A 16,570-nucleotide genomic window follows, 5' to 3' on the forward strand; every position below is an offset into this window, starting at 1 on the left:
AATCAGTATTCCATTTGTTTCTTACTATGTTCATTAGACAGTTTTTAGCATCTGCCACTCTTACAGGAAATCCATCCAAATCATCGCAGACTGTTGCCTTTCAGGCAGCTTCGTCTGCGCTTTCATTACCTGTAATACCAGTATGCCCTGGAGTCCATACAAATACGCATCGCTGTCCTTGTTGGTTTAGAACATACAAAATGGACAGGATGTTTGCAATTAGGACATCCTTAATGTTCTTGTTCCGAATTGCAACAAGTGCACTTAGAGAATCGGAAAATATTAGCACTCCCTCTTCGCAATAATGTTATATGTAGCGAAGAGCTTGCTGAATGGCAGTAACTTCTGCCGTGTAGACACTGGCCATATCTGGCAGTTTCCAACAATGGGCTTCCCCGTTTACATATATGGAGCATCCAACACCATGTTCGGTTTTAGAACCGTCAGTATAAATTCTAATATGTTCTTCGTAACTACTGACGGTTGCCAAAAATTCCTGTTGGATGATAATTGCTGGCTTCTTTTTTATTTCTCCCTGAGAGAAATCCAACCTTGTATTTATCGCTGGGAAAAGCCATGGCGGTATTTCTCTAGTAGAAATTGCTGGTCTCTCTGGAATAGCAATTTCGTATTTACTTTTTAATTCGTGGTACCTAATTCCGGCTGGTCTGGAATAGGTAGCACGACGTTCGTATAATGCAGCCATAGGATGTTTGTTAAAAATTTTGTTATTTATATGGGCAGGAAAACCCCATATATTTGTTGCGTATCTTAGCAAAAGGATCTCTCTTCTATAATGTAGTGGCAGTATTCCGGCTTCAGACATTAGACTAGTCGCCGGACATGTGCGGAAAGCGCCTGTCGCATATCTTATTCCGCTATTATGAATTACGTGTCTAACTTTCAAAATGCGACTTCCTAGCGGATGAATATACAATACATCCGTAGTCGAGTTTCGACTGAACCAATGCCTTATACAATCGCAATAATATATCTTTATCTGAGCCCCAATTAATGTTCGATAAACATTTTATAATGTTTAGGGCTTTTTTGCATCTAACACTTAAGTCCTGTATGTGTAATCCCCACGAAAGGGATTTATCCAATACTAGTCCCAAAAATCTAACATTGTCTTTATATTGTATTGGATCATTGCCAGTTCTCAACGTAGGACTTTGGTGAGGATTTCTCTTCCTGCAGAAGTGTACACAGCACGTTTTTTTGGTGAAAATTGAAATCCATTATTCCTCGCAACTTCGTTCAAGGCGTCGATCGCCCGTTGCAATTTGTATTTCACCATAGCAGGCTTGTTGCTGGCATACACAATTGCCAAGTCATCAACATAGACGCTTTTGCTGATTTCTATTGGAATGGTTATATTAATTTATTAATGGCGATGGTAAACAATGTATCGCTCGACGGCGAACCTTGTGGTATGCCATTTTCCAACATTCCTTCAGATGAGTATTCATTATTGACAGGTAATTGGAAGGTACGGTCATTCAAATAGTTGCTGAGCAAAACTGGCAGATTGCCACGAATGCCCCATTCATGTATCTGGAGCATTATACCATGACGCCAGGTCATATCGAAAGCCTTCTGAAGGTCAAAGAAGACTCCGACACAATGTTTTCTTGTAATAAAGCTGTTATATATAACATTCTCTAAGTTGATCATTTGATCGGTGGTAGAGTGGTATTGTCGAAAAACTGCTTGATATGGTGATCAGGTTTTCTTTTTCTAAAACCCAAACGAGTCTATTATTAATCATTTTTTCGAGTATTTTCCCATAGCGCACGTCAAGGAAATAGGACGATAGCTATTGGGATCTGTTAAACTTTTATTTTTCTTTGGTACTGGAACAACATGAGCCTTTTTCCACTGCTGCGGGTACATTCCATCTCGCCGTATTTGATTATACAGTTCTAATAGTCTGCGTTTTGCAGTGGTATTCAGCTGCCTCATCATATTATAATGGATTTCATCCGGACCAGCAGCTGTGTTGCCTGGTTTCTCCAACGCTTTCACGAATTCTTTCATTTTAAATGGTACATTATATGAGTAATTATACTCAGTACGGAAATTTAGTAGACCTTCAAGTTCTTCTTTTTTCGCTCGAAAATCTTTTTCGTAGTTAGCCGTTTTGCTGGCTTTCTCGAAGTGATTGGATAATAACTCTGCGATTTCGTTTGGAGTGTCCTTAATTTCGTCTTCATCGTGAAGGCTAGTTATGGGTGCAAAATTTTTACGCCCACAAATCGCCTTCACTTTCCTCCAAACATCTGATGCAGTAGTGGTTCTGTCGATGGATGACACGTATTACTGCCAGGATCGTTTCTTCGAGTCTATCATGAGACGTTTTGCATACGCCCTGTATTTTTTAAAGGCAATAAGATTCTCTGTGGTAGGACGTTTCTTAAAGGTGTTATACGCCCTTTTCTTTCTTTTAATAGCTTCACTTATTTCATTGTTCCACCATGGAACGGGTTGTTTCGTAAGTTTCCCAGATGTTTTGGGAATGAATCTCGATGCCGATTCAAGTATTGCATTTGTTATAGCGTCGACATCGTCCCTGATAACTCAAGTTGTTTCAGGGAGTATCGTTCTAGCCGTGAAGCTCGTCCAATCTGCCTTTTCAAATAAACATCTTTTAGAAATGGGATATATTTTTCTTGTAACATCAATTATAATTTGCACCGGGAAATGATCGCTTCCATGCAAATCGTCTAAAACATGGAAGTTGTACCTCGGTGCTATCGATCCGCTTATCAGTGCAAGATCTATACAGGACGTCGATCCATCTCTGGCATTGAAAAAGGTTCCTGACCCGTCGTTTAAAACCATAAGTTCAGAATTCATCAGGAACCTTTCCAATTCTCTTCCACGGGGATCTACTCGGTCCGATCCCCAAAGAGAATTATGAGCATTAAAATCACTCACCAGTAAAATAGGTGGGGGAAGCTAGAAATTAGTCGCGCTATGTCATCCTCCTTCCAATCAAAATTCGGCAAGTTTATGCTGCAAACAGCGGCCTGAATCGGACGCTTTATTCTAATGGCGACCGCTTGCAGGTTTGTATTTAGATCAACAGCTTCGGCGGTAGCTCTGGTCGATGTTAATATGGCTACTCCACCTCTAACTCTTATATTTGGCGGTTGATCTCGCCTAAATGTATCATAACCTTTTAATTTAAAATTTTCATTTCGGCTGAAATGCGTTTCTTGCAGACATATACAAATTGAGTCTACATCATGTACCAAGCGTTGGAGCTCATGGATGTTTGAAAAACATCCATTGATGTTCCATTGTACAATCGACTCGCTGATTTTAAATTAAATTATAGCCTAGTTTTTCCTTTCGGCCAACCTTTTTTTCTCCGTATTGCGAACAGCCTCGTGTTCGCGGAGAACGTCGTCGCCCGTGTAGCTTCTGGTATTCGAATCGGAGACCATCGAAGCCGCCGACGACGATGGCGGCTTCGTCGCCATAATAATAATAATAATAATTATTATTATAAATATACATATTCAAAACACATTTTTTACTTGTGATTTTTCAAGATATTTAATTACCGTATAACTTGGATCATTTCTGTCATATATTTTGTAAAAATTACTCAATAGCCTCTTTAACATAACCCAAAAAACTATTTTAATTTATATTTTATTTCACTGAAAATAGGGTAAGATGTAGTATTTTAATCAAGGTAAAAAGAAGATAACATGTTGACATTTTAAGGTGTTAATTTTCATCAAACGCTAATAAAAACAAAAACATTTTAAAAATATTTTATCAGAAAGTATACTTAACATATTTTTCAAAAATGATTTTTACACCAATTTTCCATATAAATGTCAGTAGTAACAAAATAACTGACAAGTAGTATTGATTTGCAAGAAAAGTATACCAAATACTTGTGGCTCTTCACTATCGGTTTCAAGTAAGTGCATTTTGATTTTATGGAATCCATTTATAGCATTTTGATTTTGATTAGCTTTACTGAACTTTAGAATATATTATATACTTAATTTAATATATAAATAAACAAACAAATATTTTTTAGTCTTCTCTGAGTGATAGACTGAAGAGCGTTGAAGACGAAATTACATCACTGATGTCTGTGAACGGTTCCGTATCAAGGACTAGTTTCGGCAGATCCAGTTCAGATACAAATACAAGTATCGATAAGTCTTCTACAGGGTCTTCTTCAGGGTCTTCAGTAAGGGTCTCTAAAAGAAGTGGCAATGTAGGTGGAGTTGGCCGTGGAGGTGTCGGCGGAGGCGGCGGTGGTGGTGGCGGTGTTAATTCACGGACTCGTATCAATCGAAGTAGAAGTGCAGTTCTTGAATCCAGAGTGGTTAGTGCATCCAATATTCAAACTACTCTTTATAATCTTATATTAGTGTAGTTATTTGTGGGTAATTTGCCTGTCTTTTTAACTTAATAAAATATCGAACGTAAATTGGGATTTAAAAAATCATTTTGTGTACTTTATTCTGGGATTATTGTCGAGTAAAACAATCCAATTAGATTTAATCAACAGTCGTTGTTTAACTGTTTATAAGTTGTTTTAATTGGCGATGTCAGGTTAGGGCTATTTTGTTTTTATGTAATGTGGTTAAAAATTAGCATGATTTGTTTCTCTAACTTTTTTGTATATCTGTAATGAATAACGTAGAAATATTGAAATCGATTTTGTTTTACCCATTTAAGATAATTTTTCACCCTGTGCTTATTCTGTTAATTGCTATAATGCTCATAAACAAATTACTTACAGCATACCTAATTGCAAAATTTGAACACAACTTGATCTCTTTAATATTCAAAATAATTCATGTGTCTACAACACAAGATTGAATAACATTAAAACATAACATATGATTGAATATCATGATAAAACTGAATAACATTCTAGATAATTGAAAATTATATACGAGTAATTTTTAAACTATAGGAACTTCAGTCAAAGGAGTTTTTGGGGATAATTAGCAGCACCTTCTTTTAGGAGTTACTTATTAATAGCACTGTTAATGTAATGTTGTTACAGAAGGATTTTTAAAATTGAGTTGATAAAATTTGAAATGCAAAGATAGGGAAACAATCTTGTGGTACAATCTTGTGGTAGAATATTGTAAAGAGATGAACTATGTGTTAAGTCAACCAGGTTTAGTTAATTTGATGTTAGAGGAACATGTAGAAGGTAACAACTGTAGTCTATGATAAAGATTGGAATATAAAAAACAGATAGTTGAGGAAGAAGGGTATAATAAATATGTTGAGGTAAAAGATTAATACAGAATAGGTAGGAATGGATGATAACATCAAACCAGTTAATTTAAATTTACTTAAACAATATTTTGACTCGACTAAAGTAGTTTATTAGGGGTTGGTGTTTGGATTTGTTAATCATAAAAAATTCTTCAGTTTTTTTAGTTTATTAGATCAAAATTTACTTTAGTACATAAAAATAGTTTATACTATATACTTATATACATTGTTTTACCAAGTGAAAAGAAAGAATGAAATGAACAAATAAAGGAAAACTAACCTTTCATTCAACTTTATTTTTAAATATATATATTTATATTTGTAACTATTTGTTCTTATTTATAACTTTTTTTAATTATTCTTAAGGCAACCTTTTTATTTTTACTTTCCATCATTATTACTTATTACTAAACTGTTATGGCATAGTAATAATATACCCTAACTCTATTATTATGATACTTATGATATTTGCTTATAATTAAATTCAGAAAACCTTTTACAAAAAATATATTTCATCTTTTGTTGAAAGATGTTGTTGCTGTATATTTCCACATTCCAGAAAGAAGTCTTAATTTTTTTGTACATAGTATATTTATGTTGTTTCTGTACATTTTAAAAAATAATTTCTTTCAAGATGTTTCTTTCTGATAAATACTCTTGACAAATGAAGAGGTATTGCGGCAAATAGATGAAGAAAGTAGCATTTGGAAAAATATAGTTAAAAGAAGAGACAGACTTATAGGCCACATACTAAGGCATCCTGGAATAGTCGCTTTAATATTGGAAGGACAGGTAGAAGGGAAAAATTGTGTAGGCAGGCCACGTTTGGAGTATGTAAAACAAATTGTTGGGGATGTAGGATGTAGAGGGTATACTGAAATGAAACGACTAGCACTAGATAGGGAATCTTGGAGAGCTGCATCAAACCAGTCAAATGACTGAAGACAAAAAAAAAAAAAAAAAATACTCTTCATATTGGCTGTAAATCTATTTAAAAAATAAAATAAACTTAAAAATTTATATCAGCTTCAAAAAAATTTCAAAATAAATAAAAAAGTGGTAGCATCTCGGTTTTTCATCTGGAGGTCCCGCATTCGAATTCTGGTCAGGCATGGCATTTTTCGTACGTTAAAAAATTCTATTTCCATATTCCACGCACAAGCTTCAAGCTTATGTGGCGATATCATCAAGCCAAAAAAAAATACATTGTAAAAAATTTATTTTTTAATTTTATTAACAATGTTAATTTCTTGAAGTTGGCACCAAACTAATTGTCAATAAGTTATTTACCTGTTAAAATTATTTTACAATGCTTTCAAAATTTAAAATTTATTATTTTTTTACTGTGAAATTATGACATTCTCATTAATATTCTTTAGTAAGTATGAAACTTTACTTTTAGTGAAGTTAAAATATATTCATTTTAAAAGCTTTGTTAAAATTAATATTTTGTGATAACCAAAATGAAGACAATGGATGATTGTCTTTGTTAATGTTCACAGCAAGAGTAGGTAACATCTGTGTCTTCAATGTGAAAATTTTTGGGTTTGAATCTTGGTCAGATAACAAACTTCATCTATTAGAAAAAAAATAGTGGAATGGCAGATGTAATCAAGTATAATCTACCTATCACTAGACACTGAAAAGAATAAATGAATTTTTATAATTATGAATAGTTATACTATGTTTGAGAAGGAGTTCAAAATAAACAAAAAATTATGTGGATATTTCCATGCAAAACCTTTTTGAGCCTTTGTCTTTGCCTTTGGTGAATTAATTTATTGAGAAAAAGTGTTCTCCCTTACTTAATTTTTCCTCTATTCACCACTTTTTGTTTAAAAGAAATTTATGTCGTAAGAATGAGTTGATTTATTTTAATGAAATTAACATTTTCTGCAAAATAAGTAAGTTGGAAAATTCCGAAATGACGGCCATTAAAATTTTTTAATTATTAATAACTTTGAAAATATTATTTCAAATTATGACATTATTATTAGATGACATTATTATGCCACATTGCACAATATGATTTATCTATCATGTTGTATATATATATATAAAATAAATTTATCATATAAATTGTGAACAAAATGACATTATTTTTTCAAATCTGTTGATAAAAGATGAAATTTGGTTAAAATTAGTAAAGTGGATTGTAAAAATTGGGTAGAAAAAACAAAAAAATGACTGACAGAGGAGAAAATAAAGTGAGATATGGAATTTGTCCATAGAATTTTTTTGTTTTGATGTGAATTAGTCCCTTTAAGTTTTGTCAACATCTTCATAAAATTATTTATTATTCAGTAACAAGTTGATGTCCAATAACAGTTATATGAAGAATAATATTCAGTTTTGTAACATTAAAAAAATGTCTGACTAGAACTTGAACCTGGGAATAATAATAGTCATTTTGTTAAACAATTCATTACAAAAACTACTATTTTTTATTTAATAGTATTATTTAAACATCAAATTTACCTAATAAAATAAACTTATAAAAAGTAATGAAAAATTTATAAACATTATACACAAAAAATTAGTAAAGAAAATTAATAAACAAATTCAACAACACTTCATTTAAAGGAAAAACACCATAAAACCATTTATTAAATATAAATGAAGAAACAAACTTTTGAAAAATGAATAGAAACATTACGATAATCTTTTAAAACTAAGGACCATATAAAATGGCACAGCTAGCCTCCAGAATATTAAATATTTTGTGCTATACTTAATTCAGAAAGTGAGGCATGATTTCACATTGATGTCTTCACAGAGACAGATATGTTGTTATATCAACATATATATCTATGTTTTTCAGTATATCAACCCCAAGAAAATGCAGGTTATATTCAGTCCTACATGTTATACCTTGATTCCGTTCCCCCACACAAACAATATATAGTAAATGGCAAAATTTATAGTGTGAATGTATAGAAATGATTGATGTTTACTCTTTTATACGGAATAAAAAAGTAACATAGAGAAAGTAACACAGATTATTGCCTTGTGCATTATTAGGTGTTTTAAATTTTTCAAAGCCCAATGAAGGATTGTTACAAATAGTGAAAAGCTAAAAATTAATTTATCACTTTTGTTTAAAGCATGCTTTAAATATACCCGCCAGTTACTTAGTAGGGGAAAGACGAGGGTTCGGAAATAAAAGATTTAGGGAATGCCCTAATATAACCAAATATTTAATTAAAAAACATAAGTTAATATTAAGAAGAAAATATGCAAATTTTAGAGTTAAATAATTACATTAATGGAATAGAGCAATTAGAAGAGTAATACAACATTTATAGATATAAAAACTAGAGGTAAAATATATAAAATATTTTTGTTTAAAATAGCTGAAGAGAAATAATAAAGCCTATCACATTGACTACACTGATGCAGATAATATAATTCAGTTACATGGAAGAATGTAATAAAGTGGTGTATCATTAAAAATATCATTGTTGAATTTAATCTTTAGGTAGATTCATTGATTTGAATAGTTTATTGTTGTATATATAAGTGTATTATAAAAATATAATTCTTGAAAAAATTACTGAAAAAAAACATATTACGAATTAAATTTGGTTATTATTTAATAATTTATTATTTTACAGAGAGATGGTTACCAGTCATCGCGATCATCTGATAGTGTTGGTCATGTTAAACACCTTTCATCGGTTCCGCCAGTTGTTATACCTTCAACATGTGTTGGTGACAATATAATGATCCCGTCTTATGAATCCATGCACAGTTATCTTCAGAGCATCAATAATGTTCAAGGTATTAATATATTTTATTTCTGAGTTTCTACAGTATTAAAAATCCCAGATCATATCATTCATAAAAATAAACCTAATATATTCACAAGTTTTGAGTAAATTGTCAGTTTTTTCTAATCTTTCCATAAGATTTGAATTTATGAGAAATAAAGACCTCCTCCCTCTTTGCTGTTAGTACAAGACGAGCCACTCCCCCTCCATCCATTCTCACTCTGGAGCATGTGTCTGACGTTATCTGGTGTTACGGTCATCAGAATCCAACGTCTCTCGTTCCTCCTCCTGACAGTCAAACCAGGTGTGTTCGGCTGTGTCAGCCGTCGCACAGTACCTCCAACCCGCCGTTCTCCTCCTCTTGAAGCGATGCAGATAGCTATCAAAGTTCCCATGGCCGGAAAGAAGTTGAGTGAAGCAGTATCCAACTTCACCATGTTTACGTCCCATCCAAGCATTCACGTTCAGAATCAGACGCATAGTCCACTGTCCTACCTGGCTCGCCTCCCACCGTTGCTGCCAGATGGCCATGATCTGCATCCTCGCATTCTCTTTGTTTACACTTTCAAACCGCAAGCATCGTTCCTCCACCAATAGGTCTATTGGCGGTGTTCCCGCAATGACGCAAATCGCGTCATAGGAGACCGTCCTATAGGCACATGTCACCCGCAGAAGTGGCCTCCAGCTTCCTCCTGTACTTCTGAACCACCACTGCCCTTTTCCATGCAGGGGCTGCATATAATAGGACTGATGTCACGATTGCATTTATGACTCGTCGATGTTTTTCTCGTGGCCCTACTGTGTTCACCATCAGCCTCGAGATAGCCTTCAGCTGTTGTTCTTCCTTCTTTATTGCTTCCTCTACATGAGGTCTGAATGAACGGCGCTTGTCCATCCAGACCCCGAGGCATTTGGCCCTCGAGACTTGGCTTATCTCTGCACCATCGATGGTGAAGCGCATCTCCATTAGCTGGCGTCGACCTGCAAGCACCAGCGCCTCCGACTGCTCTGGTGCTATTTGCAGACCGTGAGTCACCATCCAATGGTGCACCATTGCCGAGGCAATGTTTCCCTTGGCCTCCACCTGCCTCTCATCCCTTCCTTTGATCAGTTAGGCCAGGTCGTTGGTGAATCTGAAGACTTCAACCCCCTCCGGATACGCCTGGCAAAGAACTCCATCATATGTGATGTTCCACAAGAGTGGGTCCAGCACAAAGCCTTGCGGGACCCTCGCTCGCATCTGACACCCGTTCGCCAGTATCCGTGAACGTGCACACTTCCCTGTCACATAAGTAGTTACTAATGATCGCTTGAAGTTGTCTGTAGACTCCTTTCGCCTTCAACGCCTGCCGAATGACCTCCCATGGCAGGCTGTTGAAGGCGTTCCGGACATCCAACAGTATCAAGGCCGGGATCGCTCTTGTTCCGCCGCGTACCATTTGCTGCTGCGTCGACAGAGTACATCACCTCACGAATTGCGTGGACCGCTGACATGCCCTTCCGGAATCCAAATTGATGAGTTTCCTCATCAGAGTCATCAGAGGAGCAAGAGTCCCCCTTGCTCCTGTACCTCTGTCAAGAGCCCCACGACACGTTCATACATCTTGCCCAGTGTACTGAGTAAGCACACTGGACGGAAAGATCCTGGCTGCGAATCGTGGTGGTTAATGACTCAAATCCTACAACAATATTAATTAAGGTAGTATGGAAGAGTAAAGGATATGAGGGGGGGAAAAAAGAAAGAGGAGAGATAGAGAGAGAGTTGTTTAAGGTAGTAGTTTGTTGTGTTTTCAAAAACTCAGATTATTTCTTATCTTTTAATAATTGCCTACATGTTATGATTTAAACATCTGTGAAAGTAATTAGAACATGACTTTATATAGTAGTTAGTACTTTGTAGTGCATAGTTACCTTTCATGTAAATGAGAAGTACTTGGTTTCTTATCTTAAATTGTACAAAACTCTAAAAAAAAATAATCACAAAACTTCCTGTGTATGGATTACCGTAATTTTGTTGTGATTTTTATTTCTTAATTTACCTCAGAAATATCTTATGAAATGTATTTAGAAAAGCTTTTTAGTTTTTCAATAGTGAGGAGAGTTTTGGAATGAAATTTATAAATTTGTTGAATGTGATAGGAAAGTTGGTATGCAAAGAGTGTATTACTGGGTTGATAAGAAAATAATTTCAGACTTGTAGTGTGAAATAAAACTCTTTATACAAAGAATAAAGTTTAATTATACATATTTACCATTTTGTCCAATAATCTTTTGCCATTTTTCTGGAGAGTAAATGATTTCATGGTCATAGAACTTCTAGTCCTTACCAAAAAACTGACCCAAGTACAATTTCAGGTCATCATCATTAGTGAAAGTTTTGCCATTCAAAGAGTTTCTCAAACTCCAAAATAAATGGTAATCTGATTATGCTAGATCAGGGCTGTGTAGGGGAGGAGATATCACTTCGTGACAGAGCTCCAATAATTTTCCACTTGTTATCAAAGATGTGCGAGGTCTTGCTGTCTTGGTGAAACATGATTGTTTTGAAATTTGCCAATTCTGGTCATTTTTCTTGGATTGCTTCCTCCGCTTTTATTATTTGTTGACAGTAAACATCTGAATTGATTGTTTGGCTCTTTGAAAACACCTTAAAATACACGTCACCTCTGTAATTCCATTAGATTGGCTGCATGATCCACAAAAATCTTTTTGATTGATGTTATTGAAGAAAATTAATTTTTCATCACCGGTGATGATTCGTTTCAAAAAAGGGTTAATTTCATCGTGTTTGAGATGCATATTGCAAATATCGATTTGTCATGTAAAGTGAATCTCTTTCAATTCATGCCGAATCCAAATATCAAGCTTCTTAACGACTCAGACATTTGATGTGATTTTCAATTGCATATGATACACTTAACTTCTCTGCAATCTCTTGCACAGTTATATGATAATACAATTTAATTATGGGTTTGATTTGGTTTTCATTGACTGTAGTAGGTTGACCAGAATATCTGTCATCTTTGAGTGAAAAATCTCCAGAATAGAATTTTTTAAACAGATTCTGACAAGTGTCTGTCTTTTAGGCGATAAACACCATAAACTTTGCATATCGCTTTATGAGCCTCAGCAGCTTTCTTGCCTTTATAGTTAAAAAAGATGGCTATCAAATGCCAAAAGAGAAATTCTTAACACGGACAGAAGTTCTTCAAAACAAACATAAAGCTATTTGTGAAAACCGAAATTATTTTCTTGCTAATTCAAATATTTAATATGCAGATGAATTGAAGAGACATTACTAAGTATATTTTTGTGAACAAAAAAAATCTTTGAAATTAAACAACCTAAGTTAGTGAAATAGGTAAATCAAACTTTTCTTTTGATAAATAATTATTTTTCTTTCTTTATAATTTAGTACTTTGTGATGTTGCTCTAATTCAAATTTTTCCACAGTTTTCCTAAACTGTTCCAAGAAAATTAAGGCACATTTACTCTGTTTTCTTTGGAGTAGTAAATAAATTCCTAAAGTAATCTGAATAAGTATTATTAGGTCATAAACTGAATAAAATATTTATTTATTATTAATTGCAATAACAAGAATTGTGGGATTTGTTAATGATAATTTACATCTATGATATTGTAATTTTATCTTCAAAAAAGGTAGAAGGTTAGAAAAGTCTGAGAATTTTTGTAAAATATTGTATTCAGAACTTCCTAAAAGTAAATGGAGAAATCTTATGTGTTTTTTTTTGCACGAATAAAAACATTTTTGTTAATAAATTTACTTACCTTGGTACTCCTTTTACTCGGCTACACTTGATTTTTTCCTAGATTTACTCTGCCAATTCTTTGGTCTGAAATACTTTAAAACAAATTGGCAGCTGAAAAACTGTAATGAATAATGAGATAGACTGATGCAAATTGATGGTATTTATGCTTTAAAAAAAATAAATTTAAATCTTATGAGATTTCTAATCTATGTTAAATTGTATCATGATCTTATTAAAAGGCAGAAAGCAAATTTGATACTGTCATATAAAAGTTGCTTATTTAGTAAGGATATAAGTTCTAATTTTATTTTTTTTTAATCCATGCTTTAAATTGTCAAGTTGTAATGATTCTGAAGGATTATATTTGCATTATGTCTGCTTTATTGAAAAGATTTTGTACAAATACTTCTTTAATGATAAGTTTCTAAGGTAGTATCCACTTTTACATTTTTTATTTTTTCTAATATCATTAAATAGAGTTTTTATGAATGTGTAAAATTTAATTAAAATGTTTCCTTAAAAGGGACGTATGCAATGGGTTATTAATTATTATATTCGGCATCAGCTTGTGAAATATCTAGCCAGAACATTCTAGGAACACTCTCTAAACTTTATAAACTAAAGTAAACTTTATTATTTAAATTCAATCTTAAATATAAATAATAAAAGTCATTAATATTTATTTAAAAACTCAATAGTATATTTGAAATAAAGGTCTGTCAAGTATAAAACAAAGTACAACCCTTCATTAGCTTTTTTTAAGGATTAAATTATTTTTTTTACCATATTTGAGTGTTTTCAAAAGGTTTTATAAACGTTTTGAAGATTTTTTTCAAATAAGTTTGAATAAACATCAATAAAATGGAGAAGGAAGACTTAATATTGAAATTAAATTTTTTTAGTGTAATGGTTATTCTTTACTGAATGAAACTGAATATAATGTCTCATTGTAGAAAGAGGTACATCTAGTATATGCTGTGATGTATGTACAGCATTCAAAGTACAAGTAGCACTAAGTTGATAAGAATTGCTTCAATTGTAGGACTGAATATATTATCTGCATTCTAGTGGGCCTAGCAGTCTAGCATGAGAATGTTACGCCATTATCAGAAGTGAGTAGTATCTCATGTTTGGTCATATATAATGGTTTATTTTATTAAAAATATACATACGCAATTTTTCAAACAAGGTTTTTTCATGCTGCATACTATAGCAGCCTAATATCATTATTGAAAAAGGTTTGAGGATCTAAGAAATGAAGTATCTCCTTAACTATAATTTTATTTGAAATATAAATTAATTTTAGTAATGTATTTGCAACAAATTTTAATAAAATTGGTAATTCTAAAATAAGTAGTCTATAATGTTCATTAATAAACATTTTAATAATAAAATCTTGTGTGTAATTATTTTTTGTGTTAAAGATAATCAGTTACTTATGTCCAAGATTGCTGATAACAGTTCTGGAATAACAGATTTTAGTAAATCAAACTCAGCTCCTTGCAGCGGAAGGATTCATACTCCAAAAAAAACAATTTCGTTAATGAAGGTAGGTAATATATTTACTCAATCTTTTTCCTTCTGTATTTAATGTTATGTAGTAAAAAAAAAAAAAACATCCGAGTATTGTTTGACTTTTTTCAGACATTTGGTGGATTCCTCCTGTCTCTATTACCATTGCACTAACCTCAAGTTAAGCTTTTTATTCCAAGTAACATGCTTAAATGAGCACATTCTTGTTAGTTTATATCCAAGAAAAGGTGTATTCTAATAATTAGATTTGTATGAATGAAAAAAGTATGGAATTGATAAAATATTAATTAAAGCATAGAGACAAGGTGTCATGGAGATCAAGAATGTTTGTCACTGGTGTGAAATGTTCAGTAATGGCCAATCGTCAACGTATTTTGAGGCACATATTGGAAGGTCAGTTCTCATGGTTAATGAGCAAATATGTTTCATGCAGGTTGCTTCAGGGTTATCCTATTAATTTTTAGAGTAAGGAATGAACTATTAATGTTGATAGTTACAGAAATCTTACTTGTGTGAAATTATGATATGTCCTATCCATTATGCAGATCCAAGTTCATGCCATTTGACTTTGATTTATTTAGAAACTTCATAGAATAATATATTAGAGTAATGTATTTTCCTGAAATTTTAATAAAATCCTTAAGGAAGTGGACAGAAACTTTTATGAGTCATTTTGATAAATTCACTTAGCATTGGGACAAATTGCTAATCTGACAAGTTATTTTGGCAAAAAAAAACTGAATAAAATTTCATTTTTCCCATTTGTTATCAAATAAATGTTGTTGACTGAAAGTAGGCACACTTTTTGAATATCCCATGTACTTATATTCAATCTAATTTCAGAAGTAATTTTAATGTGTTGCAATCTATGTCAGTGTAAATCACCCATAATTGCCCATTAGTGGGATTGTAAAGAGCAATGCAACACACAATCGCAAATCATAATTTTTAATTTTGTAAATTTACACTAAACATTTGGCAAGGTAACAAAATTTATGGCTGATTCAAAATCTGCATAGAAATCAGCAGAGCGCATTGAATCAGTACAGGCATCGTACAGAAGAGTTTGATCAAAGTTCTATGTTTATAATTTTTTTTTCAATAATTAATTAATTATTGAATTATTATTCGACCGGCGATTAACCGTCAGAATGACTGCAGAACAATTGAATTTGAACCATACATGTACTACAGTCCATCAAACTTTGACAAATGAATTGAACATGAAAAACATTTGTGCAAAATTGGTCCAAAAAAACTTCACTGTTGAACAGAAAAACAACAGGGTGGAAGTGTGCCTCGATCTTGAGCGAATTGAGACTGATCCTGATTTTCTTATGTTATTACTGGTGAGATGAATCTTTGATATTTGAGTATGACCCAGAAACAAAATACCAGAGCAAGGAGTGGCACACTTCAAACTCACCATGCTCCTAAAGCAAAAAATGAGCAAATCAAAAATCAAAACCACGCTAATTTGTTTCTTTGATAGTAATGACATTGTCCATAAGGACTTTTTGTCTACAGGAGAGCCTGTAAATCAATAAATTTACCGAGAAATTTTTGAAAGACTGCGGAAAAGAGTTACCCGTGTGAGACCAGCCATCAAAGATAACTGGATTCTGCATCATGACAATGCACCATGTCACACTGTACTCTCAATTAGAGTTTTTGGCAAAGAAAAACATTCCTGTAGTTCTTCAACCACCTTATTCACCTAACTTTGAGTTCCTGTGACTTTTTCCTGTTCCTGACTTTAAAAAAACATTTCAAAGGACACCATTTTGTAACAGTAGAAAACATAAAAAAAAATAATGTAACTGACCATCTGAAGGATATTCCGGTTTCTGAGTTCCAACACTGCTATGAACAATGGAAAATCCGTTTGAAGCATTGTGTGGTTTCCCAAGGGAACTATTTCGAAGGTAATAGAGTCCATGTATAATTGGATTCTAAATAAAAAGTTTTTCTGAACCAGTCTTATTACTTTATTTACAGGCCTCATATATTATATATATATATATATATATATATATATATATATATATTTATTTAATTAAAATTATCTCTCCCAAAATAGATGAAGGTTAAAATTTTAATATTTTAAATGGCATTAATATTTTAAAATTTTATTTTAAATTAAGGTTTGCAATTTTGTGTTGCTTACTCAGAGGAAACAATTAAAGTAATAAGTGTAAAATAATAATTTTACATATGTATATACTTAAA

The 16,570-nt window shown here is 32.7% G+C and overlaps 1 protein-coding gene across 1 annotated transcript in view; it reads left to right on the forward strand.

Annotated features, from left to right (window-relative positions):
- Positions 1-1,390: 1,390 nt before the first annotated feature.
- Positions 1,391-16,570, forward strand: part of LOC142334006 (uncharacterized) — a 70,533-nt gene continuing 55,353 nt past the window's right edge. Inside the window, exons 1-4 of the mRNA XM_075381673.1 lie at positions 1,391-1,492; positions 4,064-4,357; positions 8,883-9,048; positions 14,233-14,357. Coding sequence (XP_075237788.1) covers positions 1,391-1,492; positions 4,064-4,357; positions 8,883-9,048; positions 14,233-14,357 — 687 coding nt within the window. The remainder of the gene's footprint in view (positions 1,493-4,063; positions 4,358-8,882; positions 9,049-14,232; positions 14,358-16,570) is intronic.

Source organism: Lycorma delicatula, chromosome 13 (assembly GCF_047948215.1).
Source record: "Lycorma delicatula isolate Av1 chromosome 13, ASM4794821v1, whole genome shotgun sequence".
Classification (NCBI taxonomy): domain Eukaryota; kingdom Metazoa; phylum Arthropoda; class Insecta; order Hemiptera; family Fulgoridae; genus Lycorma; species Lycorma delicatula.